Source organism: Magnolia sinica, chromosome 6 (assembly GCF_029962835.1).
Source record: "Magnolia sinica isolate HGM2019 chromosome 6, MsV1, whole genome shotgun sequence".
Lineage (NCBI taxonomy): Eukaryota > Viridiplantae > Streptophyta > Magnoliopsida > Magnoliales > Magnoliaceae > Magnolia > Magnolia sinica.
The window spans coordinates 98,260,851-98,287,652 of NC_080578.1; the positions used below are offsets into that span (position 1 = coordinate 98,260,851).

At 40.4% G+C, this 26,802-nt stretch overlaps 1 protein-coding gene across 1 annotated transcript; it reads right to left on the bottom strand.

Annotated features, from left to right (window-relative positions):
* Window positions 1–1,121: 1,121 nt before the first annotated feature.
* On the bottom strand, window positions 1,122–15,624 carry LOC131249208 (ubiquitin-conjugating enzyme E2 2-like). The gene is made up of 5 exons (XM_058249833.1): window positions 15,272–15,624; window positions 15,151–15,176; window positions 7,723–7,812; window positions 7,306–7,394; window positions 1,122–1,514 (listed from the first exon to the last, which is right to left on the bottom strand). Exons 1-5 carry the CDS (start codon window positions 15,394–15,396, stop codon window positions 1,386–1,388), a joined length of 459 nt encoding a protein of 152 aa, XP_058105816.1. The 5' UTR covers window positions 15,397–15,624; the 3' UTR covers window positions 1,122–1,385.
* Between the last annotated feature and the right edge of the window lie 11,178 nt (window positions 15,625–26,802).

The window sequence follows — 26,802 nt, forward strand, 5'->3', positions numbered from 1 at the left end:
ATAATAAAAATTACAATTCAATAATCCATTCTGGTCTTACTTTTTATAGCCACCTGTCTCCAAACCCATGGTATTTGCCTGATAAAAGTGTTTTTTCATAATCATAAGCAATTCATGATGCGACCCAAAGAATAGATGGATCAAATTATCGGTTGCCCTATTTTTATATAGATGATCTTGACCTTCTATGTTAGCTTCTAGATCACATGGTTCAAAATATGCAAAACTTCAATCAGAAGAAGAAAATATATGCACGCTTCAGTTAGAAGGAATTACAAGATGTATGATCCGACACTTCTCTCATGACAAGTGGCCCCTGATAATTCACGAATCCTGAGTTACCGACTTCCCTTGTCACGTCCCTTCGCAGGTGGACTGGACCACACCACAGAGAGAGAGAGAGAGAGAGAGAGAGAGAGAGAGAGAGGGGTTAAGGACCAAATACCCTTGTTTCATGACACAACCAGTGTTCTAAGTATCGGTAACGCTACAAGTTTCGCTGGTTGGGGATATGAAAACAATATTGATATCTCTGATAATATCAATGATAATTGGAAATGCAAGGAAACACTAGGGAAACATGAAAAAACAGTAGAAATTTTCAGTAAAAACTTCAGGAGACGCTAAAATTCCAAATTCAGTCATTTCCCAGATCCCAAACAGGGGCTAAACAATAAACAGCCTTCTCGATGTCTAGAAATCTCAGAAGAGGTTTGCTATGATATTCACAAAATGAATTGTCATAAGATAGGACTATAAATGCTGTACCCTGACATGGTTCAATGATCAGAAGCATCTACACAATGGACCTAGCTGTGGACGTGGGAATACCAACAAATTTATTACAAAAAAAAAAACCTCGGATCAGAATATTTCAACCCTTTTATACTTTCACTCACCATGACATTGTTAAGACTCATTGATCAAAAGCTTAGAATGTTCCAATCTTGATGATTTTCGAGGCAGACACCTTCATCTGCGTATCTCGCAAATCAATGGTTTGGATCACTGGACCATGCCCCCTACGTCCAATGGCTATAAATCCCAACATCTCCTATATCAATATAGAATCGGGACAGCAACCCTCATTTCATAAGGGCTAGTGCACTGGAAGAGCCACAGACATAACAGCTGCAATCCTATTCACATCCATATAAAAGTAGTATTACATGAAAAATAACAAAGAGAAAAAGAAAAGAAAAGAAAAGAAACTGAATGACATTCAGTTTTAAGCAGTTTAAACAGAGGCAGAACCCAGAATTAAATCCTCCACAACAAGGCGTGCATGCATAGCCTTTAAAGTCGGTAAACAGAATATATTCCCACTCGCAACTACATTTTCCAACAATTTTTCTCTGTGCAAGGAGAAGGACATGGATCTTGCCTCAGTCTGCCGTCCAGCTCTGCTCCACCACCTCCCGTACTCTGCGGTTGTAGTCGCGCTTGTTCTCACTGAACATGCGGGCAGCCTCAGAATTTGCAGGGGAGTTTGGATTTGGGTCACACAGCAAGGACTGAAAAGAACAAAAAGAGCAGTGGTTAGCCACAACTACAGAAAAATAAGGGAAACCCAGATCCTGAAGAGGGGTTATAGTCCTAAGCCTCAGGAGACATGAGGTGCTGAATGCTGATGTGCATGATACTTATGTATGGCTCGACATGCCAGATTGTCGATGCGATGGATCCTGCTGTGGATCACCTAATTATTGGGCTGGGGCGTCAATATAGCGTGTCGATGGATGGGTTGGATCTCGGTCCTATCATGCATGCTGGTACATGTGCCATGTGCATGAGCCTTATTGCACATGCGTGTGGGTTAGCAAAGCTCCAGAATCATATGATTCCTCAGTTGTGGAAAAGCCTCTGAATTAAGAGGAACGATAAGTTTATAAACCATATAGGCATCACATGCTGAGGTGCAGGGTTTCCATAAATGTTTTGGTGATCCTTGTTGAAGAGCCCGACCATGAATGAGGGATATAACCCATCTCCCAGACTGGAGGATAAACATATAGATGGTTAGGAAGAAAGTACAGCAATGGTCCCCATTCAACAGAAAGGGAATTCCAATGATCGAATGGTTGATATCTTCCTTTCTGGGAGGATTTTGAGGCTTCTCCATCCACAGCAGGCCCATCAGATCAACAATCTGGATCACCTAAACACAGGATCTGCATGAATGGATTAGCTGAAAATCATGATCTTATGATTCTTCCAAAATGAATAGAGCATCATAAGGGCTGTCAAGCAATGACCAAGGCCAATGTTTTTTATTCAGGTGTCAATGGACTAAATAAATGGTCCCAATTGCTGTGCACAAGTGCCACATGTACAGTGAAGATGCTTCAGTCTCTGCATCATGAAATTCTATGAGGCTCACATCACAGTAGCATCCCTCCAAGAAAAATATCATTCCCACAAGGTCTTGCAATAACATTGCGATTATGTCACTGATTGCCAAACCTCTGAACTGATGTAAGATGAACGAATGTTGCTTCCATTTTCATGAGAAACCAAGTCTACATGAATCTTGCTGAACAGAAAACAGTTGCCACTTGTAACAACTTGTAACAGCCCGTGTGATGATAGAAATGGTTCTAGGACATTTTTAGCAATTTACCATGAAATATGATGGAGAAGCAAGAAATCCTTCTTAGAAAATTCGCTATTATGGCATGGGAATCCCATTTGGACATTATTATTATCATTTTGAAAGGTCCATTTGGACAATATTGGGGTTGCTGGGGTTCTTCCAGGTTCAATCGATGACATTTTGGAGCAGTGCTCTTCAGGCCCTTTTCTATTCGGTGTCCTGTTATCTGAAAGGCTTGTCCTTAGCCTGTATGGGAATAATAAGTGCATTGTAGTGTTTCTATAGATCATGTGCCTACCTGGTTAATGACAATTGTTTATAGAAGAGAGCAGTAGACATCAATAATCTCCAAGTCTGGTTTCTGTTAAGCTGCTAACCCCATGCCACACTATACTTTCTAGTTTTTTTTTTTTTTTTTTTTTTGAGAAATGAAGATTTTATTGCAGCAACCGGAAACGGAAAAACAAGGAAAAGAAAACAAAATGCCAAAATTACAATCCCAAATCCCTGATGAAAGAAAACACTCTCCTAACAGTGGCACCTACTCATTCGGAAGTTTACAGTTCGAGAGTATGTCTGGTGAGGAAGCCCAAGATGGCTGAGGTACCCTCAAAGGCTGCCTTAAATGGCTCTCCTCCGACGCACCATTAGCGCCCTAATGGCTGAACTACCTTCAAAGGCCTGGGCTGTCTTAAATGACAAGCAGAGAACTGGAGGAGGTCAGACGAGGGTGAAGGTGGCAACTCCGGCCTGGCAGGGGGGCAAGGTTGAGCTCATGCAATATGCCTTGCACTGTCGGGGGGCCTTGGTGGTAACCACCTAGGTAGAATACCATTCACCTCCCCTAGTGAGGAGGCCCAAGCCCTTGAGGGGGAATTTTTGGAAGAAGAGGTTAAGATAGCAGTGGAGTCTTTAAGGTAGAGATAAAGCACCAGGTCCAGATGGATTCCCGTTGGCCTTCTTTCAGATATTCTGGGAAATCATCAAAGGGGATATTATGAATTTTGTGAGAGAATTCCATTGTAGGGGGGAACTCTCGCGAGAATTAGGGGCCTCATTCGTTGGGTTGATCGGTAAGGTGTTGGGGGCGGAAAACTTGAAGGACTATAGACCCATTAGTCTCATAGGTAGCGTCTACAAAATTCTCACCAAGGTTCTGGCAATTAGGTTCAAAGGTAAGCTGGCTCGTGTTATCTCTAATTCCCAAATGGAGGGCCGGCAAATCTTGGACACAAGACTAGATTAAGCAGTGTGGTGTGTAAGTTGGGCATTGAAAGGCTTACAACCATGCTGACTAGGGCTTCCTGGACTATATATTGGGTAGACTTGGTTGCGGCTTGAAGTGGCAAAGATGGATAAGACATAAGAGAGTCCGAGTTCGGCTAAATTTCAGTTCTCATCAATGGCTTGCCCAAAGGCTTTTTTCAGAGTTCAAGGGGTCTTAGAAAAGGGGAACCGCTTTCTCCTCTCCTTTTTGTGGTCGTAGCGGAAGCACTTGGAAGGATGTTAGAGAGGGGGCAACAAGTTGATCTCTTTCAGGGCTTTTGTGTGGTTAGGGCGGGCCCTCCCTTATCCCATCTTTAGTTTGTGGATGATACGCTTTTATTTTGCAAGGCTGAGGAAGAGAGAATCTAAGAACAATTATTCAGTGGTTAGAAGTCATCTCGGGTTTGAAGGTGAATATCGAGAAACGTGTTATGTTGGGGAGATCCATCTGCCGAGAGAAGATCTTTTGAGGCTTGCGGGGGTGTTTGGGTGTGAGGCGGGCTCATTTCCGTCCTCATACCGATGTGTATTGGCAAACCAACTAAGCATTTATGGGATAAGATTGTGGAGAGAATTGAAAGAATGTTAGCAAGATGGAAGAGTCGTTATCTTTTTCTTAAGAGGTTGCATTACCCTCATTAAAGCGGCTATTTCCAACCTCCTATTCATTTCATGTCTCTTTTTAGATGCCCAAAGTCAGTATCATCTAAATTGGATAAGACTGCCACGGAATTTTCTTTGGCAAGGTGCGGAAGGTGCTCACAAGTTTCACCTTCTTAGTTGAGGGAAGTTTGCAAGTCTTATGTTGAGGGTGGGGCTGGTATTAAAGGTCTAGTGGCAATGAATGTAGCTCTTTTGGGTAAATGGTTGTGGAGGTTTGGTGTGAAAGAGCCTATGGAGGGCCATGATTGCCTCCAAGCATGGGTGCGAAGTGGATGAGTGGGGCACCAAGAAATCTTCCTTGTATAGATCTTCAGCGGTTTGGATGGGAATATGTCTACACAAGCTGAGTATGAGGAAAGGGTTGGCTTTACTCTTGGAGATGGGGAAAGGATCCGCTTTTGGGAAGATGCATGGGCAGGTGATACCCCTTTCTCCCAAGATATCCTTGTGGCACAATGTGCTTCAATTAGTGGATCTTCGACAGCGTGAACTCCTCAATTATTTCTTTCTGAAGTTGAGGAACGCAAGTTGTCAGCACTTCTCATTCTCATTCAGCCATACCACTCGTCCACCGTGGAAAAGGACCGTATATTGTGGAAAAGGAGCCGTTGGGGCATTCTTCAGTTAGAACCTTTTATGATATGTTATCTAAGTCTTCTATGATTGGAGACGCTTTGTATACCAAGCATGTCTATTCCTATGCGGGTCCACCAAAAGTTGTTGCTTTTTGTTGAAATGGTCTTAATTGTGGACAATCTTCAGAAAGGGAGATGGTACTGCCCAATATCTGCTTGCTTTGTGGGAGGAATTCGGAAACGGTCAATCATCTATTCACCAACTATCCACTCTCATCCAAAGTGTGGTATGCCATGCTGGTCCAATTTCAACTTCTGTTAGTTGAGTTGTTTATGGCATGGCACGGGGTTATTCTGAAAAAAGACAAGGTATCGTGGCAACTCTCTGTGTGATCTGGGAAGAGAGGAACGGAAGATGTTTCCACGATGTGAGCTATAGCTTTGATTGGATTGTTGGTAAGGTTTGGGGATTTATTCGGGAGGGGTTGATGTGTTCTGTTTAGGATGTGTTGTTAGTTGGGTACTGTTTTCTTGGTGTTTGCTTCTGGGGGGTTGTTGCTTAGGGGCCTGTTTGGTTGTATGGGGCTTTCACTCTTGTATTCTGTGTCACCTATTCAGGCCCTAGCTAATAAAATTAGTGTCATCTTTCAAAAAAGAGTGGGGGGGGGGGGAGGTGTGTGCACCTACGGTCCCACCCGTCCATAAAGCATCTACTATTTCTTTCCAACCAGATGCACCAGAGAACAGCCAATAGGGCAAGCCGCAAATGCCTTCTCTCTTTGGAAGAAGGCCCCCCCACATGCCACCCCAAGTAGAGGTCCTCCATGGATATTGGCATTGCCCAGGGCACTTTGAAAGAAGCCAAGTTGTGGTCCTACACGCCTAGATAAAAAAGGCAGCTAAGAAATATATGTGCCACGGATTCCTCATCTTTTTTTGCACAAGAGGCAGATATTGGGGAGGATCATCCCTCTCTTGCAGAGATTATCCACCATGAGGATCATATTTCTATTGGCAAGCCACACAAAAGCAGCCACCTCAGGAGGAGCATGGTAGTGCCAAATAAATCCAGCATTTGGTTCTCTAAATTATTCTCGGTAAGTGGAATCAGTCGACCTTTCCTTCAAAGGGCTCTAAAACATAGTATGCAATGGTAAAAATATCGTGGTTTATGTAGATTCAGGGTTCATCAGCTTCATTTGGAAGCTCCCCAGGTCAAAGGGTTAACACAATTCACTAGCACCACAACCCAAGTGAGATATCTTCAGGACTGCACCACCCTGAACACAATTAGCACCTTGTTGGCTCAAAAGCCCCACCAACTTCTGTGGTACAACATCCCAATGTTACCTCAGATATATTCCTTATTTTCCGATGGAGAAATTTCGTAAATCTCTCACTCAGATTCTCACCACAGAGATATCGGACCATTCATTCATTTTACAAGAGACATACTTTTAAGGAACTCGTGTTGAAATTCTGGGCCTCAAATTCTTTTATCAGTCACCCTAGAGTAAATCTATCCCTCGTACTGAAGGCCCAAATGAAGGTGCCTTCAAAGTTCAACTAAGTCATTGGCAAGCTAAAGGTTAGAATGAGTAAAAGTTCAAACAAAGTAGGAGATAACCCAACCCAACCTGCCTGAGTTGCACCCCTAAATAGTGTCACATTTGTTTCTAAGATATGGCCTTCTAATTAGAATGACGGCCATCCATTTATAACAGTGGTTCAAGGAAGCTTCCTCTCCCTGCCCATTAGAGATTACCATTTCATTTCCAAGAAAGAATGAATCCAAATTGGAAAAACCTTTTTACCATATGTCTCCCCAACTCCTGCTTCCTAGGCATTAGCACTTTGTGAAATTTCCAGAACTGCCACTTCCCCACTCCTATAACAAATTTACTCCTACTCCAGCTCATACTCTACTGAGGGATCAACTAGCAGTATTGGATCCGAGCCAACGTAGCTATATAGGCAATTCCTTTGCCAATTGACTAGCAAACTTCGATGTCGCATGAAGTGACTTATATCTTGGGATCATATGCCTGGGGGACTGACTTGCTTTAACATTATCCTTTTATACTACTATTTACACTTATTCAAATGATAACAGTTGAAGGTTCTAAACTTGAGAAACATGGAAATATCATTTAAAAATAAAAAAAATAAAAATCTAGACAATCTACAAAATTTGCAAAAAGGCCAAACCTGAATAGACGTTAATATAGCTGCCACATCATAAATAGGACTCCACTGATTCTGTAAGATATCCAGGCAAATGCTTCCATCTGCATAGACTGATCAAATCCATAACAGGAAGGTTAGAGATTGCACAAAACATTTAGAATTCAGAGGACTCGTTTAAATGCCTAAAACAGTGAAAATACGTCATCAAACTTATACACCCCATGGGGTCTCTACTCATGGATCAGTGGTAGACAGTGTGTTTCAACTCTGAGGTCATGGATTCGAGAACCTACGTGGTGTGTGTGCGCACTGTGTGAGTGGGTGTAAGAGTGTGTGTGTATTCACCTTTCCAAAAAAAAAAAAAAAACCTTATACACCCCAGTAGAACCATCTACATGCAAAGCAAAGAAAAGTTTATGGTTTAAGGTTTCAACATACTGTTTGGGTGGAACATCCGTGAGACAAATCGAACTGTTGGAGGCTTATTTGGATAATCCTCCGTAAACTGCAGTGTCAACTTAAACGTACCTAAGAATCCCAAAAGAAAGATTAGATACTTTTCAAACAAAATATCACAACCTAGATAACAAAGGAAACTTCCAACCAATCAATCAAAAGAAAAGTAAAACATTATAAGCCTTGAAGCCTATCATAGATGCTGTTTTAAGTGAAATCCAACTATTCCGTTAAATTTCTAAGTTCTAACTATTCCTTTAGATTAGATTTCTATTTGCTACAATGGATCCTTCCAGACAAAGCAACATAGCTCTTAGACAAAAATTTGACCGCAATTGACGAGCTTGTTTGAGAAATTTTTTTACTCTCAATAGAAGTGTTGAGCATTGACATAAAGTCAAGCATATCATGTCGAGTTTAAACTATTTAATTCATGAATAGGCTGGCTTTCTTCACACTTCCAAAAACTAGATGAACAATTTCCTTCGACTTTCTAGACAACAGAGACATAATATACCCCCATTCTCTATAAACAGTTCCATACCATTTTAAAGAGAATAGACACATAATATGGAGAGGAGATGGGTTGAACGTGCTAGTTAACCATTTTGAATTGCAATAATGTCCTTAAAACACTGTTCACAGCCTATGAAGTTGCCATTATAATGTTCTCACAATTGTTTCTCCACAGCCCCCCTTACATCCCTAGTTGCCTCACGAGTCAGTGTGTTTCCATCAACAGCATCCCCATGCATGTTTGGGGAGAGGACACATTCCACAGTCTATCTAGGGGCCTGTGTTGGAAAGGTGGAGTTGGATTACCCCTCTTTCTGTGGGGGCATTCTGCTCAAAGAGTATCTAACGTTGAGGCCCAATCCCTAGGTGATAACCTGTAACCTCTCTATAGGTAAGCAATAGAATGCTTGTTCAGATTCAGACATAGGTTGTGTACAATGCCAAAGTCTCTCTACAGGAAATCAGAAGAGTTGTTTCCTCAATCCCTGTTGTTGACAATGCCTATGCAAAAAGGTGGGGTACAAGGTTATTCCTATCCCCTGTTAAGCCGATGTTGCAGAACAAAGGAAAACCTCCGACAGAGGTCATGAATCAGTCAGGTTGAGAGTACGAGCAGGAAGTACAGAATGATATTGACATGATGGCATGCTATGACTGGGTGGCTGTTTGGGAGAGGCTCCCTTCATTGGTTTGTCAGGCACGTAGCGTGAGGGGAGCAACAGGTGGAGAAGGCTTGGCAAACACCACTGAAAAGGCGGGGATACGCATTGAATTGTGGATAGCTCCAAACCATGGTGCCAAAATCATTCTTCATCATCACCATCATCTAGGGCTTATACCAACTAATTGGGGTCTGCTACATGAATACTGCTCTCCCATTCAACTCTATCAAGGATTGTAATTTTAGCTTGTTAAAATTCATTAGAATAAGATGTGGCCAAAATTACACTGGCAGCTAGCCTAATGCAACCCTCCTTTACCTAGACTTGGGACAGACAATGAGAGCACAAAACTCCCATGGGTGAAGTTTTTGTGTAGTGCCAAAATCATTGTCAGGTTCTACTTTCAAATAAGTATTGCCAAACCTTTCTTTTTTCACGAGATTTTGAAATATGTGCATGCTATCTCGGAAATCTACCATCTTGGTAAGGTAGGTCCAAAATCCAAATGTCATGACATTCGATATTGTTCTTCACCTATGACCAAGCAAGGGTGGACCAAATCCATAAGAGTTCGAAAATTAGAATGTGGGTCTAAGAAGTGTCGAGCAATGAACAATTGCCAGGAAAAACATGCCCTCTCTATCCAGCCTAACAAGCGCTCCAAGTCGATGGGGAGAAAGGAATAAAACCTCTCAATCAGATCTTTGATGCAATGCAACCATCATCACCACTGATACTGCTGGCAGCAATAGTGATATGCTGGCAATATAATCATTCATTTTAGAACCATTCTTTGTGACTCTACAGAAGCAAGGAGGTAATCTAGAAAGCCCCTTATAGTCTTGAATTTGACATGTTTCGTTAATCCTCAGGTTAAACAGTAAGACAATGGAGGCAGCCCTGATTTTAGGAGGCTCAATTGAGTTTGTCCTACTACAGACATGTTGATGACCTCAAAAGTTTGTCCCAAACTCTGGAAGGTTGGACGGGAAGTCAACAAAGCCAATTCAGCCCCAACTTGACTCAGGGTCATCTGTGTTGTGATCCGAGTCATCAAATCTTTTAACCTACACTTACAAATGTTTATGGCCCCATTGACCCAACCAAAGAGGGAGAGTTTTGGACTGAATTGAGCGACATCCCAGCGGTATGGGATTGCCCGTGGCATTGATGGGGTGATGTTGATATGATAGGTTTCTCCTCGGATAATCTGGGAAGCAAACAGGTGATGACAAGCATGAGAAGATTTTCTAATTTTGTCCATGGAAATGAGCTTATTGATGCTCCCTCCAGATAGAATATATGTCACTTGGTTGAACAAACAAGAACATTACTAAAATGTACACTTGACCACTTTCTTACACTGAAACATTTGAAAGAACACGACCCAAATCTGTCAAGTGTCATCTTCCCTATCCCCACCTATAGTCATCATCCAATTTTATTGGAATCAGATTGTACTTTGATGGAGCCATCTCCCTCCAAGTTTGAAACATGTGACTTGAATTCTGGTAAATATGAAGCTTGTTGAAGATTGGTGAAATGAAGCTGATTTTGAGGGATATGTCAGTTTCAAATCTATGAAGAAGCTTCAGATTGTGAAAAACAAGACCAGGCATTGGAATAAACACACTTCTTGAAATCTTGAGGAAAGGGAACTGAAGATTCTTGATGATATTGCAAATATTGATTTAAGGAAGTTTCAAGGTCATTACCCACTTTGGAACTTGAGGGAATGGCTTAAGTTTAACAATATCCTCATAGCTTTGGATGTTAAAAAAAAAAAAAAAATTCTCTTAAAGACAAAATTCTAGAGCTATATGGGCCCAAAATGAGGGACAAGAAACACCTCAATTTGGTTTCCAAATGCGAGAAGAAGGATAAATTGCACTCCAAGCTATGGGTGAAGGGATAGCTTTATTGAAGAAGAGCGAAATTGGGCATACAATTGTTGATTCAAATCCTTCATCCAGAATAAGGCCCACGCTTGATGACATCATCCTTGATACCATCCCCATAGATAAAGCAGCTTGGTTGGATAAATGGATTGGACAGGCAAATGTCAAAGAAGTGGTCTTGGCCAGTTGGCTATGAAAGGAGATAATCGTACAAGTCTAGATGGGTCCAAACGGGCTCACTATGGCTTATCATAAATGTTGGGAGGTGATAAAAGATCATCTTATGATGAAGTTTAACAAGTTCTATGCTGTCAGTCATATTCACAAAGAAGATTATTCTACTTCTATCACGCTTATTCATAACAAGGCTGATGGGGACATCACGCGCACTCACGCTGCCCCCCTACGTACGTACGTACGTAGAAGGAGGACCCCACCATCGATTTGGCTCGATGACGACGTCCAGGGAGGGCCTCTTAGCTAGAAGTCAAGTTTTGGTTCAGAAAAGTGGCCCGATAGTCAAGAAAAGCCCACCATGGGATCTCATGATCGTGGCCCACTCGTCGGATTAGTTTTATATTTTAGGTTTTACTTATTGTTATTATTTAGAACATCGTGAATGCTTTAGATTTCCTTGTTTGGTTTTTATTTTAGTTTACTTCATCGCCAAGTAATAGGTGTCGCACATGGTGCGAGTTTTTGGGTATAGGGTTCTCCCTATAAATAGGCATCCCTTGTAGTTCTTTTCATTCAAAAAAAGTTAATAAAAAAATTCCTCCTTTATTTTTCTGCTCTCTTCGTGAGTTGTGGAAGAATTCAAAAGTGGGTGCGAAGCCCTCCCTTTTCGAAGGGCTAACTACCGTGGTGCGAAGCCACATCGATCCCAATTCACCCCCATCTTCCATCATTTTTTTTTCCATCTTCCCCCACCATCCATACTTCGAAATTGTCCTTTTGTTGCATCAGATTTCTTCATTGAAGCAGGTTTCCAGATTTCGGCCCGCAGGGGAGCTGAAACTTCGGCGGAGCACCACGCACAAACCTACATCGGATCGAGCTGAGATTTGGAGGTTTTGGAGTCCATCCCTGGCCGACCAGGGCCAAGGTGGCCTTTTTCTGAATAGTGGGCCCCACACACGTGCGGCCGGGATCACGCGCAAGTCCGTCTGGTCCATTGTTGCTGTCCACACGCGGGATCATCTTTTGGGTCAGGTTTTTATCCTCTTTTATCCTCTCATAGCCGTTTTTCATGAATCATAACCCTAGATTACATGATCCCTAATTGATTTGCCCATTTCTATCACCTTAGGGTTCCTTGAATTGAAATTAGGGAATCCCTTGGATTAGGGACTGATTTTTTTTATGCATGAGTAGTTGATTTTATTTCCCTTTGACATCGTTTGGTTTCTAATTTTTATTGGTCCAGTCCTAGCCTGTGTCGGCTTGGACCCGCATAGATTCCCCTTTAATTGAATGTTTGGATTTTCATGTGGGATGTGGAATTTGTGTGATTGTTTCTGAATTGGTGTGATCTAAGCCTGAAATCTAGCATATTATGTTTAATTTTCCATGTCCTGCATCAAAGGCACAATGGGAGTACAAGATTTTCATCTGATTGGCTTGATGGGAAGCTTATATGAAATATTGGCTAGCATCCTTATAAAGAAGTAATGGGCTTTACCATTTGCCCATTCCAATGAGTATTGTGATGGGCACATGGATTATGCATGGAATCCTTAGTTCCCCATTGCTAATGAGAGCGTTGACTCAAAAAAGAAGAAGAATAATCAAGCATCGCCTGCATAGTTAATATCAAAAAAGCATATGATAGGGTGAATCTTATTTGCAAAATCCTTCAAACCAGGTGTTCCTCATTACAATTTGCAGTGATGCCATTGTCTTCCACGAAGCCTTCCAACTCTTAGGAATAATCAAAGCCATCTTAAGATGTTTTCAAGCAAGCCTTGAAACTCCAGATTAATTTAGCAAGAGTACCTTACTCACTATAAACTAATCATTGTGTCATATTACTCTTATTAAATCCACCATCGGCCTTACCCGCTATAAACTACATTGTGTCATATTACTCTTATTAAATCCACCATTTCCAATCTCCCTGCTTACTACCTCTCCCTTTTCAAGATTTAAGCCAAAGGGGCAGCTAAACTCAACAATTTTTTCATCCATTTAGATGGGAAAATGTCCAAAAGCCAAAAGGGGGTGGGATTGGGTGCTTTTAGGAAAGTGGTGGTGGATGTTTGGCAAAGAGTGAGAGTCTCTTCAGAGAAAGAATATTGCTAGTAAATATGAGAACAATGAAAGAGGTTGATCGACATGTGTGATGGCAAGGGACAACATGTCTTTCATTTGGAAATCCATCTAGAAGTTTGAAGATGCGAACAAAGGGCGGATTAAACCTTTCATGAGGGGAATGAGATTTATGGAGGAATTCGGTAAGAGGGTTGTTTCTGGGAAGACCTTTGGCTTAAGGAACATTCCCTTGCTATGGATTCCCTGAACTCTACTAGTTAGCGAAACAACCCTGTCAAAGATTCCTACAAGCTTGTGGGTGGTAAAATCATTTGATCGTTATAAATCTCGAAGAAATTCATGGAATTACAAGATTGACATGATGGTTGATCTTCTTAATGGATGCATCCTCTGCCCTTATGAAGAGGACGAGTGTATGTGGGCCCCAATCTCCAATTGTTATTTTTCTTCCAAGAACTTCCTAAAAGCAATTTGTCCTGCTGAGGGGAATGAGATTTAATGAGGAATGCAAAGAAAGGGTTGTTTCTAGGAAGTCCTTTGGCTTACGGAATATACCCTTGATGATGGATTCGCTAGACTCTACTCCTTGGCAAAACAACCTTGTCAAAGATTCCTACGAGTTTGTGGGTGGTAGCGACATGTGATCATTATAAATCTCGAAGAAAATCGTGGAATTACAAGATTGACATGATGGTTGATCTTCTTAATGGATGCACACTCCACAGTCTGCCCTTATGCAGAGGATGAGCATACGTGGGCCCCATGCTCCAATAGTCATTTTTCTTCCAAAAACTTCCTAAAAGCAATGTGTCGTGAACAACCCCCAAACCCCAAGTCCAGGTGTTTTGTTGAGTGGCCACTGTCAATTGCATTCCTGCGCTCAACAGGAAAAAAAGGAAAAAAAAAAAAAAAAGGGTCTCTTACTAACATTTGCTTCATGTGTCAGAAAGGAAGAAAAAACAACTAATCCCATTCATCCCTTTATTAGGTGTGTGCTATGGCTTGGTCTATTCGGTCCAACTTCTTTTGCCTCTTCGAGATTGACTGGGTCCTTCCAAGCTCAATTGTGTGTCTTGAGGGCAGAGGGAATAGAGAGCCATTCAAGCCTAGTTGCAAGATTAAATGGAGAATGTCATCGCATGAGATCACGTTGGGAATATACAAAGAACGTAAGAAAAGAGTTCTTGGGAAAAGCCTAAGTTTTAGCCAAAATTAAGATGTACTTGGTTAATTGGGGATGTTCTTCAGAGAAGAAGAAGAAGAAGAAGAAGAGAAGAAGAAGAAAGTTCAATTTTTCCAGGCCGACAGGGAGAGGAAAATCAAAGAGGGCGGAGATGTTGGCTATTAAAGCTGGCATGGATATTTTTGCTAGTTGGGCGGGCGGGCCTTCAGTGGCGGAGGGAAATTCACGCAAAGTAATCACTTTGGCTTTCCAGAAATGCTCTCCATCCTAGGCTCTAGCCTTTAATTTAAATGACACAAGGATGCACTTCCACTCCATGGAAATTAATTACCATCAGCACTAAGGCCAATAGTATCTCTACCTCCCTTCCTAAGTATGGAGCCCATAGATCTTCTCTTCCCATAGGAAACTCTTATTCATTGCCATAACGGATCTTTGTATCTTTTCTTCCTTTTGGTTTCTTGAATAAGTTCTCTTGTGCCAATCAAAAGAAAATCAGCAGTTGAGATTCTAGGGAATAGATTTTAGCATAAAAGCATCCTTTCTAGTAATCTTAAGTTATTTAGAGGCAAAACCCCTTATTTTATTGCTTGCCTCTCTCCCTTACTTTATATGAGTTCTTTGGCAAGTTCACTTCCTTTTCTCTCTTCTCATATCTTAGACTGGCAGATCCAAATATCCAGTGCATCGCATCTCCACACATCAGATGGACGGCTTATCTGTGCCATGCTGTCTTCTGATAAGGCATACATGGGATCAAGCCATGCCGACCAGGCCCCATACATGCATTTGCAATTAACAAAACCTAAATCCATGAACTACAAGAACAAAATCCAATCAAATAATTATTTTTTTAATAAGAACAGACAAATCTACTCACCTCCATCCCAAGGGGTATCATCAGGACTGCAAAAAAAGAAAAAAGAAATCTAAAAACCCAATGACCTAAAAAAAAGGAAAATTGAATTGAATTAAATTGAGACGGAGAGAGACCGAATTACCCAAAGATGACTGCGTTCCAGAGCATGATGTTATTGTCCTGCGGAGCGCCGCTGATCCCGGCCGGTGGATCTTGTTGAAGCCTCTTGAAATCCCTCATCAGCCTCTTCCTTGCCGGTGTCGACATCTCTCTCTCTCTCTCTCTCTCTCTCTCTCTCTCTCTCTGTGTGTGTGTGTATATAGAAATCTCAGCGCTTTCCGAGTCAGTGGTGGTCCTGCCTGTAAATTCAATGAAAACTCTGTCCAGATTCCAAAAGCAATAAGAGGAGGAGAAGAAAGAAGAGAAAAAAGAAAAGACGGAGGAAAAAGAGAGAGAGCTTCCGACCTTTCTCTCCCCTTCTTCTGTAATTCTTCTTCAAAGCAAGGGTAGAAAAATAGAGAGAAGAGAGAGAATCTTCTAAAGAAAAATGGGGGAGTTATTTGATACTCCGGCTCAAATCGCTCTTCATACACAGTCACGTAGAAAAGATACATGTAACATATATTAATTCAAATTAAACCGACTAAATTTATTAAAATACTATATTTAAATTAAATTTAAAAAAATAATTATTTTTTAACGATCCTGGCCTTTGATTCATGGACACTTTGATGTTGGAAATAATAAGACTGTCAGGTAAAGATAAGATTACGTTTATGATAAATCTGAATATTTTTCCATTATTTTGATATTTATTTTGAATTTATCATATGAATTATATGCAATTTCCTAAATGCCTGCGTATCATTCATAGAACTCTGCCAGAGTATTTCTCAAAGAGAGAGAAAAGGAGAGAAGACGAAAAAGGAATAGTTCCCTTTTCATCCATCGCGATATATGGTTTAGCGTATGTCGCCACAAATTGGGCCCCGCGTGACTAGTGGCTAATGGTCTGAACCGTTCACGTCATGGAAACTATGCTGTAAAGTACAAGTGAGGAAAATTAAACTGAAATTATTATTTTAACCGTCAATTTTTAAATATAAATTAAGAACAATGAAAGTAGATTTTTCAATGGCTTGCGTTCGAATATAGAATTCAAAGGTTAGAATCATCAATGAAAAGAATGAATATAAACGGTTAAAATCGTCGGACCATGTCAGCGTCCGGGGCCCAGTGGGAGAGGACGCAGTCCAGATCCTCAGTCGCGACAGAGGCAAAACGAACTCAACTTGAAAGGGATGGCCAGCTAAGGTTCGCCAATTCCGCACGCGTGTGGCAATCCAGCCACACGCGGGCACGCGTGACAATATGGAGGCCTTTGTTACATCAGGTAGGCGACACTGCTTAGATATTTCGGCCCTCGAATCACGTGGGCGGGAGCACACGAAACAATTGGACGGCTAGAAAGATTTGTTATAGCATCTTTATACCTTGGGGCCCACCTGAGGCATGAACTGCCTGATCTGAGCAAAGTTCCCAACACGCTCCGGGCGTGCCTCCACGCGCGCGTGGAATTCGCAATCCTCCACATGTCACCGTCCCCTTTAGTAGGCACACGTGCAAAATAGAACAGGTGTGGGTGATCAGAGCTTTCCATCTGGTGGGACACCATGATTAGATCTTCTTGCAGAGAAATCAGGCCGTCTCAGACCTCGGGTCGTCTAAAATGGGCAAAATAAAAGAATGGATGAAACACATCCTGTTAACCGTCCATTTCTTCCGTAAGCTGTAGCCCGTCCGATGAGTGAAACAGCAGAATCCTGAGGGCGTGTTTGGGCAGTGGGATTAGAAGGGATTAGGTGGGATGGGATACATCTGGTCCTGTGCTAATTCCACTCCATGTTTGGGAAGAATGGAAAAGCTTGGAATTTGATTGGATGGAGTTGCATTGGGTCCCGTGCCAATTTCACTCAATGTTAGCAAGTTGTGTAGGCCCCACCATGATGTGTGGGTTATATCCACACCGTCCACCCATTTTTGGAGATTATTTTAGAGCATGGGCTAAAAAATTAAGTAAATCTAAAGCTTAAGTGGACCCCACCATAGAAAGCAACAGGGATTGAATACTTACTGTTGAAAACTTCTTCGGGGCCAAACACCTAGACAGTGGGTCCCACGTGATGGAAAGATACGATGACGTACTTTATATCATTTTGGCATGCCTACCTGCGTGTGGGTGGAGAGACTCGTACAAGCGCGCGTGGGGTTAGCAAAACTTCATTTAATGCAAAGGTGGGAACATAAAGGTCCTAATGATGCTTGGGATGAATACTGTCCTGATACGTCTGTTCTGTGAAAGTGGGGGCCACGCCTTTGTGATCCAGACCGCTTGATACAGTGGGACCCACCTTGCAGTCGTAAGGAAACAAATATTTATCGAAATAGATCTTAACTATATTACCTACCGTTATGGGTTCTACGGATGAACGGCGTGGATTCCCAAACCAAGGGCCCCGGCTACCAAGCATCAGGACAATTCATCAACATTAGTAAGTTTGTACTATCCTGATGCGGTTATTTCATACAAAGTGGGACCATGTTTCATTGATCCAGACCGTTGATGTTGTGTGGCCTAATGAAGATGGATAGAATCCAAACGTTTTCCAAATTAAAAGATCTCATCCATCAAATATATGATCTGTATGTTGGATGATTTCTCTTTTTTATTAACCATCTATTTGTGGCCATTTATATTAGGTTGTCCGTTGTGTTATATAAAATACTTAATTTAAGACTATAGTCACTGTGAATTCTATTTCAATTTTGATTTATTTATATTCAGTTTTTTAATTTTGTAGGATGAAACCTATAATAGTTTTAGCATTTGGAAAGAGACTTGTTGTATCTTCTACGTAGATTTGTTGTAACACTCTTGCGAATAGGGTGTGAATATTGCATTAAAGATAGCAACATTGTAATGCGCTTTAATTTTTATTTTTTGCTTCAAATATAGCAACTTAATCAAAGAATTATTTTCGAAATTTTCAATCAAGAGTTCTAGCCAAAAGATCAACGGTTTGGATGACGGAACCATTGACTCCCAGTGCATCGGGGCTCTATCCACGTTGACGCAGGTCTATTTTGCGTAGGCGAAAAAGAGGAATTTTATGGGAAATGGTACGGTAAAGCCGGAGTAACCGGACGCGAATTGCCTGGTGACCCGTTCAAACTCTGTGAGGTCCACCGTGATGTATGTGCTTTATCCACTTCGTCCATTCGTTTTTCCATCTCAATTTATAATAATAGCTAGAAAAAGAGGTGGATTCAAATCTCAAGTGGACCACACCATAGGAAAGAGTGGGGATTGAATGCCTACCGTTGAAATATCCACGTTTTCCCATCATCCAGGCCCGTGTGAACTTATGAACAGGTTGGATAGCCAGTAAACATCACAGCCAACCTAGGAAGGTTTCAACGGTTAGCATCAGCATCTCCACTTTTTTCTATGGTTTGGCCCACTCGAGCTTTGGATCTGCCTCAAATGAGCTGGAAAAAACGAATGGACGGCGTGGATAAAACACATACATCATCGTGGTCACCACGCAAGCCACCGGAAAATGGCACGTGGAAAAGTGATTTATCATTTTAGACCATCTATCTAGTTATCCTTACCATGGATGGAAAATTCTTCAATATATACATGGATCAGATTAATCTAGATATCTGATCAGTGGTCCTCAAAGCGAGGGTAGAAAATGAAAATGGCTGATGGTCAAATTCAACTGAAAAGGGTCCTGACCGTGGCCACTGGGATCACCCAATCTGATATATTTTTATGGCACGCTTCATCCACGGTGACAGTCAACATATCAATGGTCTGGATTTTGAACAGTGGGCCCCACCTGTCGGAACTGAAAACACGTGTGACTATACAAAGATGCGGGTGTCCATGAGTGGGGCTGTGGGGCACATCTAATGAGTGGGAACTTTGATTCGAGGGACGCTCTGTGGGGCCCACCATGATGTAAGTGCACGCTGCTAATCCCTTTTCTCATGTCATTTTAAGATGATATTCTAAAAATGAAGCAGGTCCACATCTCCTGTTAACCACATCAAAGGAAGCTGTTTTGATAACGACAACCACCATTTGAAACCTTTATAACGGTTACCGTGATGTTTTTTTACCATAACCTGTTCATTAGGTCATGTAGGCGTGGATATAGTGAAAAGACAAAAATCAGCTTGATCCGAAACTTCTCCAGCTCTCAAGAAGTTTTTAACGGTGGACATTTAATCCCAAGTTTGTGGTTCACTTAAGACCCTTACATGTCTAATTTTTTGGATCATAACTTAAAATGATATAATAAAAATGATAAACGGCGTGATAAACACTTACATCACATGGTAGGACGCAATCCGCGTCCTGATTCGAGGAGCTTTCATAGGGAGGTAAAAACACAAACATCAGCTTTAAACTTTTGTGGCACACGGCAAGTTTTAAACGGTCAATCACTGCTGTTTCCTATAGCGTGGTCCACCTGAGACATGGATCTTCTTTATTTTTTGTGTTATTTCCTAACATAAGCTAAAATAACGGATGGACGGCGTGGATATACAATACATACATCAAGGTGGACCCCACCGTCAGGGCCGCACCGTCTTGGGTGAGGCTAGGCGGCACCAAATCCTGTACTGCTTTCCTAAGTTAACACGCGTGTAGAAGTCGGACGCGGATTGCGTCCTACCCCTCCCATCTCCCGCTGGGAACGGGCAGGGGCTTTGAGTGTCTACCATGATGTATGGGTCTTATCTACACCGTGCATTCATTTTTTAGTATCATTATGGGATGAGACCAAAAAAGATTCAGATCCCAGGATTAAGTGGACCACACCACAGGAAGCATCGGTGATATAATGATTAACACCGTTGAAAATTTTCAAGGCCCACCCGCAATGTTTATTTTGCATCCAACCTGTTCATAAAGTTACATAAACCTGGATGAAGATAAAACACAAATATCAGCTTCTTTGGCCCTCTTGTAATTTTCAACGGTAAGAATTTAATATTCATTGTGTAGTCCACATCTGTCTTGGATCTGGCTTATCTCCTAAAATGATAAGAATCGGTGTGGGTAATACCTATGCATCACGGTGGCCACTCAAAGCTCCTGCAAAGACGGAAGTGGATTGGGCAGTGTACCTCACATTGGCTATACAGCTGATGCATTGATGTTAGCAAGTTTTGTGGGTCTGATTATGAGATATGTGAAATATCCAAACCGTCCATCCATTTGGCAAGCCCATATTAACGCTTGAGACAAAAAATAAGACAGATTTAACTATCAAGTACACCACACTGCAAAAATCAGTGAGAGATTGAATGTCTACCATTAAAACCATTTTTCGGGTCATAGAAGCTTTGGATTGGTATTAAATTTGTTTTTTCTCTTCATTCAGGTATTTGTGACTTTATGGACAGATTGTATGTAAAATAAACATTACAGTGAGCCCTACAAATTTTTTAACAGTGAAAATCATTATCTCCTCTGCTGGCTGCTATTTATGGCATGGTACACATTATATTAGGATATGATTCATCTTTTTGGTAATGCCCTAAAATGATATCTAAAAATAGGTGAAAAGTATAGGTATAATAAATACATCACTGTAGGCCCTTGTAACTTTAATCTCCTTTGAACCGTTCCTACAACTCGTAGCTCGAGGAGCGTCCGTGCTCGTCTTCGCACGACACGTACCTACAGCCGCTGTATAGCTGGTGTGAGGTACACCAGCCAATCCGCTTCCAAGACGGACGGGGGTAGGACGCAATCCGCTTCCGTAGAAGTCAGCAAACGCGCGCGCCACTGCTGGCGTAGAAGACAAGTAAAATATCTGAGCCACGAACGAGGTGGACCCCACCGCATGTTCGTTGCTGCCCAAAGAGAAAGGTGGTCCAATCAGTCGTCCTCATCTAGCCCCAATTTAATTATTTACAATCCGCAAAGGTGTGCCAATCAGTGGGACGTGACTTCCAAAATAAGTGAACGGCTTAAAAGGCTTTCGGCAGATTTTTTGGCAACCGTGCATTTGTTCATTTAAAAATGCCTCACTTGCTCGAGGGTCGGACTTGTTTACTAAATCAACTTTAACATTTCTAATTAGTGAAATATATAATTTTTGATACAACAGTTGTGATCAGCCCACTGGAATATATGCTTTGTCCGAAAATGATGAAATTCCAGGTCTCGGATGGGCCACAAGCACAAGATCATGTTTGAGTGACTAACCAATGTTTTTTAACCGTTGATTTATATGAATAATGTTTGGATGGTGCTGAACAATGTTTAAACGATGTTGATTTACATAAACAATGTTTGGATGGTGCTGATCATCATTAGTGGGCCATGTTCTCAATAGAATGATAATGTATAGTGGCACATATGTTACACCTGCAACTATTGAAATGATTTTAAGTGTAATCCAAGCTCTCATTGTATACTGCAAACCCCTCAAAAAGGGAATTTGAAACCTCTCGATTTAAAACCCCCAATTTCTTTATGCTGCCAAACAACTATGGGATTGGAAACTCCCTCCAATCCCCTCTAATCAACGATGCCAAACAACCCCTGGTTCATGAGAAATGGATTCTAGATAGTGTCATCCTTTCAATGAATGACTTGGATATTACACTTATCTGTCATCTTCGCAAAGGTAATGACACGGGCATTACCGGACACGTTGGGGGATGTCTTAATATATGGTTCGGTTGGTAACGTGGATTTGAATTCCTTTATTTCAAGTTCTAATATATTTTAATTTTGAATTTTTATTGTGTTTGGCAGCTTGAATATTAATTTTGAAGGATTTCTGTAATTAATTTGTGTAAATACATAAATTAATGAGCATAATGAGAAAATTTTATAATTATCTTTAGTACATAAAATCTAAGAAAATGGGTCCCTGCTCTTGCTCCAGTGGTAGACTCTTAGGAGTTTCAACACCTGGTCAAGGGTCTTGAGTACCCATAGGTGGTGAAATCCCACAACAGTGTGAGTGTGTGGTGGAAAAAAAAAAAAAATCTAAGAAAATTATTATGCTGAGTTGTTGTAAGATAGCCTTGGCCTAAAATTAAGATAATTTCAAGAAATATTTGGTTTGCTATTTTATAAATGAATAAAATTCTTATTTTTTGTAATTGTCAATTTTGCTATAGTGCACATATTTATTATGGGATTGATTTTTTGCAACATTCAATTTTATCATGGTGCAAATGCAAATGAAAATTTAAAATTATTAGCCGTTTTTTCATTTCTTAGGTACATGACAGTTTGACCTCCATGATATAGAATTTGGATGTGAGACATGTTTGCTAGGTGTGGCATTGAGAGAGAGAGCATTGGACATCATAACGAGGAGAGAAGTGAGAAGAAACATAGAAGAATTCTAATGTATTAGTCCTGAGAATTTCCGTTTTTAAAACAAAGAATTTAACTAGAAAATGTTTGTAAAACCATTTAAGACATTTTAAGTACTAGGGCCAACAAAAAATCATTTGATGGATGGTACGGATCTCAATCACCATAATGCTCTTAGGTAACTAATAAATCTCATGTTGGATTATATAGATCTCAATTGTATTATAATGTATGAATTTCGCAACATTCATATATAAATCATTGTAATTGATGCTATAATGTAAACTAAAAACACATTATATCCAGAACGTGAAAACCTTCCATATGTTTTCCAGGTCTAAAGATTAATTAAAGCTAGTACACATAAGTTAATATAGACTAAATATGATGTGTCTCATTATCAAGAGAACTAAAGTAATCTTCTAATATAAGTATCCAATGGGTCTAATATTAAGATTTCATATCAATGAATATTAACACTCCTAAGGGCATGTTTGGCCGGGCAGATTAAGAGAAATTCGGAGGGATGAGATGGTAAAATCTTGGGATATGACAAACGAGACAAACAGACCTGATGAACTTGTCCCGGGATATAGCAAACCCATGGATCTTAAGCCAATCCACTGACATCACCATCATTACCTTAATTTTGATCCCATCCCTCATAATCCCGCTCAATCGTGCCTGACCGTGTTTGGTTGGACGGATTGGAAGGTAAAATCCCGGGATATGCTAGGCGTGCCAAACAAACTTGGTGAACTTGTCCCGGAATATAGCAATCCCATGGATCTTAAACCAATCCACTGACACCACCATCATTACCTTAAAATCCATCCCATCCCTCCTAATGCTATGGGATCCGTCCGGCCAAACAGGCCCTAAGTGAGGTAACATAAGGATTTGACTTGTTATTGAACCCGATGGTGAAGACTTTCCGTCTCCACTATCCTCATAAGTAATAATTATAAAAGTATAATTACATGTCTTAAAACTTGCTAGGTGATTACATAACAAGTATTAAGATTTATGGTGGTGAAGACTTTCCATCTCCACTATCCTCATAAGTAATAATTATAAAAGTATAATTACATGTCTTAAAACTTGCTAGGTGATTACATAACAAGTATTAAGATTTATGGTATACAACCAATAGTCGTATATTAAAACTCGAGTTCTCAAGGATAATAGACAAAGTCTTCTCCTTTAACACTCATACATATATGATTAAGATTTATAGATATATTTATATAGGACACATAGTCATCATGATCTATGTAAAAGGTCATCAATTCAAAGGTTGTGATTATCACATACATAAACTTTTTAGGGCACATAACACTATTACAGACCTAACATGATTTTTAGGCTAAGTCATCACATGGTGGCACCCAACTATTGGGTCGCTTTGATGTCCCACATTGTGTGGAGAGAGGGGGAGGATAAATAAACAAAGACAAAGGATATAACTTTGATATTTCTAGAGATAACCAATGTGGGACCCACCTTTCAATGACAAAAAAAAAAAAAAAGAGTTGATATTGTAGGTTCCACTGTCAATGGTCCATAAGCCAAAATTTTCTCATATGGAAAATCCTGGTCCTTTGAATTTGAGGCCAACAAAGAAACGGTTAAAAATGAAATAAAAAAAATCCGCACTCCACCAAGGCCAAACATTGTATACTTAAGGAATTTTGGTCATGGAACATTCATAGAGTCCCACAATATCAACGTGTTGGATCACAAAACCATGGGCCCCACTTGTAAAAATCATCTTTAGGTGGGATTCCCACTATGGACAGATCTGGTCCAAGACAGCTTTTTTTCTTTTTTCTTTTTTCTTTTTTGGGTTTGCCTTTGTAAAGTGAAATGCTTTCCAAAGTCTTCAAATTCCAATGCCCCCACTTGCTGACTACCTTTCTCTTTTGGAATTTGACAGTAAAATGTTCACCTACAACATTGTACATGAACTTTCACATACAACACTTTTTTTTTTCAGCCCAAGTGTCATTTGTGTGGAACATCCAGTCCGTTCAAAAATGGGTTACACAATAAAGATCAATTGGGAAAGGAAACCTTCTCATTAAACTTTTTTTTTTTCCTTCTCTCCATTGTTGATTAAAAAGCCATTAAATTGATGCCTACTGATCTCAAGGGTTTTTCACCTTTAAGGCTGGTTTGGTTTGATGTAATTGCATGTATTTTTATGCAATCTCTCTTTACTCAGCATCAAATGCATACATCAGATAACACCATGTTTGTTTGAAATTGAAGAGTTGCTCATTTAAGATTTCATGATAATTAGAAGCCAGAGCTTGGTGGGCCCTACCATGATATATGTGTTATGTCAACTCCATCCATTTGTTAGTGCAGATCATTTTAGAGGATGGGGCATAAAAATGAGGCAAATTCAAATATCAAGTGGGCCACACTACATAAAATATTGGAGATTGAACACTAACCATTTAAATGTTCTTCCCATAGTGCCGTCGACTTGAGCTTTGGATCTATCTCATTTTTAGAGGCATGCCCTAGAATGATTTGGCCAAATAAATAGACTGCGTCGATAAAACATATACATCATGGTGGGACCTATAAAGCTCATCTCATTTTCCCAATGTAAGAGTTGTTGCTGTCAATGTAATATAACATCCATTCCATCACAAATTAGGGCGTGTTTGGGCGGTGGGATTAGAAGGGATTAGGTAGTATGGGATTCAAAAAATATAATTATTAACTATGGCAGGGATTGTCCCCGGTTGCCATGGTATAAGATTAATTCCATGCTTTGTTGGTAATACGGTAGTACATTGAATGGATATACCCACCATCATTTGAAATTATTGAGAATAACACACATGTGTTATATCATAACCGTTCATTTGTTTTTGTAACTTCATTTTATGGCATGGGGCCTAAAAATGAGATAGATCCAAAACTTACATGGCCCCAGAGAAGTTTTCAACGGTAAGTATTCAATCCCCGTTGCTTTCTATGGTGGGGTTCAGTTGAGCTTTAGATTTACCTGATTTTTTGGTCCATGTGCTAAAATAATCTCAAAAAAAGGGTGGACGGTGTGGATATATCCCCCACATCATGGTGGGACATACACAACTTGCTAACATTGAGTGAAATTGGCATGGGACCCAGTGCAATTCCATCTAATCTAATTCCAACCTTTTTCATTCTTCCCAAACATAGAGTGGAATTGGCACAGGACCAGATGAATCCCATCCCACCTAATCCCTTCTAATCCCACTGCCCAAACACGCCCTTACTGTAGCATGTGATTAATGCTTTAAAAAATATAAAATACACTGTAATTTTTCTGAAATATATCCAACCGAACAGACCCTCTAAGGGTTGTTTATTTTAGCATTTACCACAGTAAATGATAGTAATAATTAATAATTACTTTTAATAGTTGTTTGAATTATAAAAAGTAAATGTGACTCAACCATATCGAGATTCCATTCAACTTATAATTGCCTACGTAAAAAATTCGTGGATCCCACCGTCATATAGTGTCGGATCCATACCATTCATCCGTTTAACTAGCTCATGTTAAGGTATGAGCCGAAGAAATAAGGCAGTTTATAAGCTCATGTGGACAACACCGCAAGATACATGGGATAATGGCATCTATGTTAATAGTAAAAAATTGTGTGGAGTCTATAGTGATGTATATCTTTCATCTATCTCATTTTATAAGGTCAGAAAAACATGAATGAACCAAAAATATAAATATTAGTTTGATCCAAAACTTATGTGGCCTTCTAAAGTTTTCAACGACAGGGGTTCAATTCCCGTTATGGCTTGTGGTGTGGTCCACAGGTGCTTTAGATGTGACTCATATTTTTGGCTCATTACCTAAGAGCTAATAAAACAGAATGGACATCATGAATCAGACACACACATCATGGTGGTCCCCACAAAATTTATATATATTTTTTCATTTCGTCTTCGGTATTAGCGAAGATGTCAACTTATATAAATCTATCATGGTAAGTAATAATTATCCATTTACCACAACTTATCATGATAAATGGTAAACAAGCAATCTAGTCTCTTTTCATAATGGTTAATCAGATAAACGGTTCAGATTGGCCTAGATGCATGCCAAGTGCATGGACAGAGTCTTCCAAAGCAAACCTCTTTTATCATGCAAAAGCTTTGATTCGTAGCAAGTTGGGATTGATTGAACCCGTCTCGACCTTTGTGTGTCCTGTCGGACATATCATGAAACTGCATCTCACCGT

Bases quoted from the DNA above. Each gene is read 5' to 3' on its own strand.
- LOC131249208 (XM_058249833.1), bottom strand. From the start codon at position 15,396: ATGTCGACACCGGCAAGGAAGAGGCTGATGAGGGATTTCAAGAGGCTT. The intron at 7,813-15,150 runs GTGAGTAGATTT...TGGGATTCTTAG, and splicing joins TGATACCCCTTGGGATGGAG to GTACGTTTAAGTTGACACTG. The intron at 1,515-7,305 runs GTTTGGCCTTTT...TGTTCTTTTCAG, and splicing joins CTATATTAACGTCTATTCAG to TCCTTGCTGTGTGACCCAAA.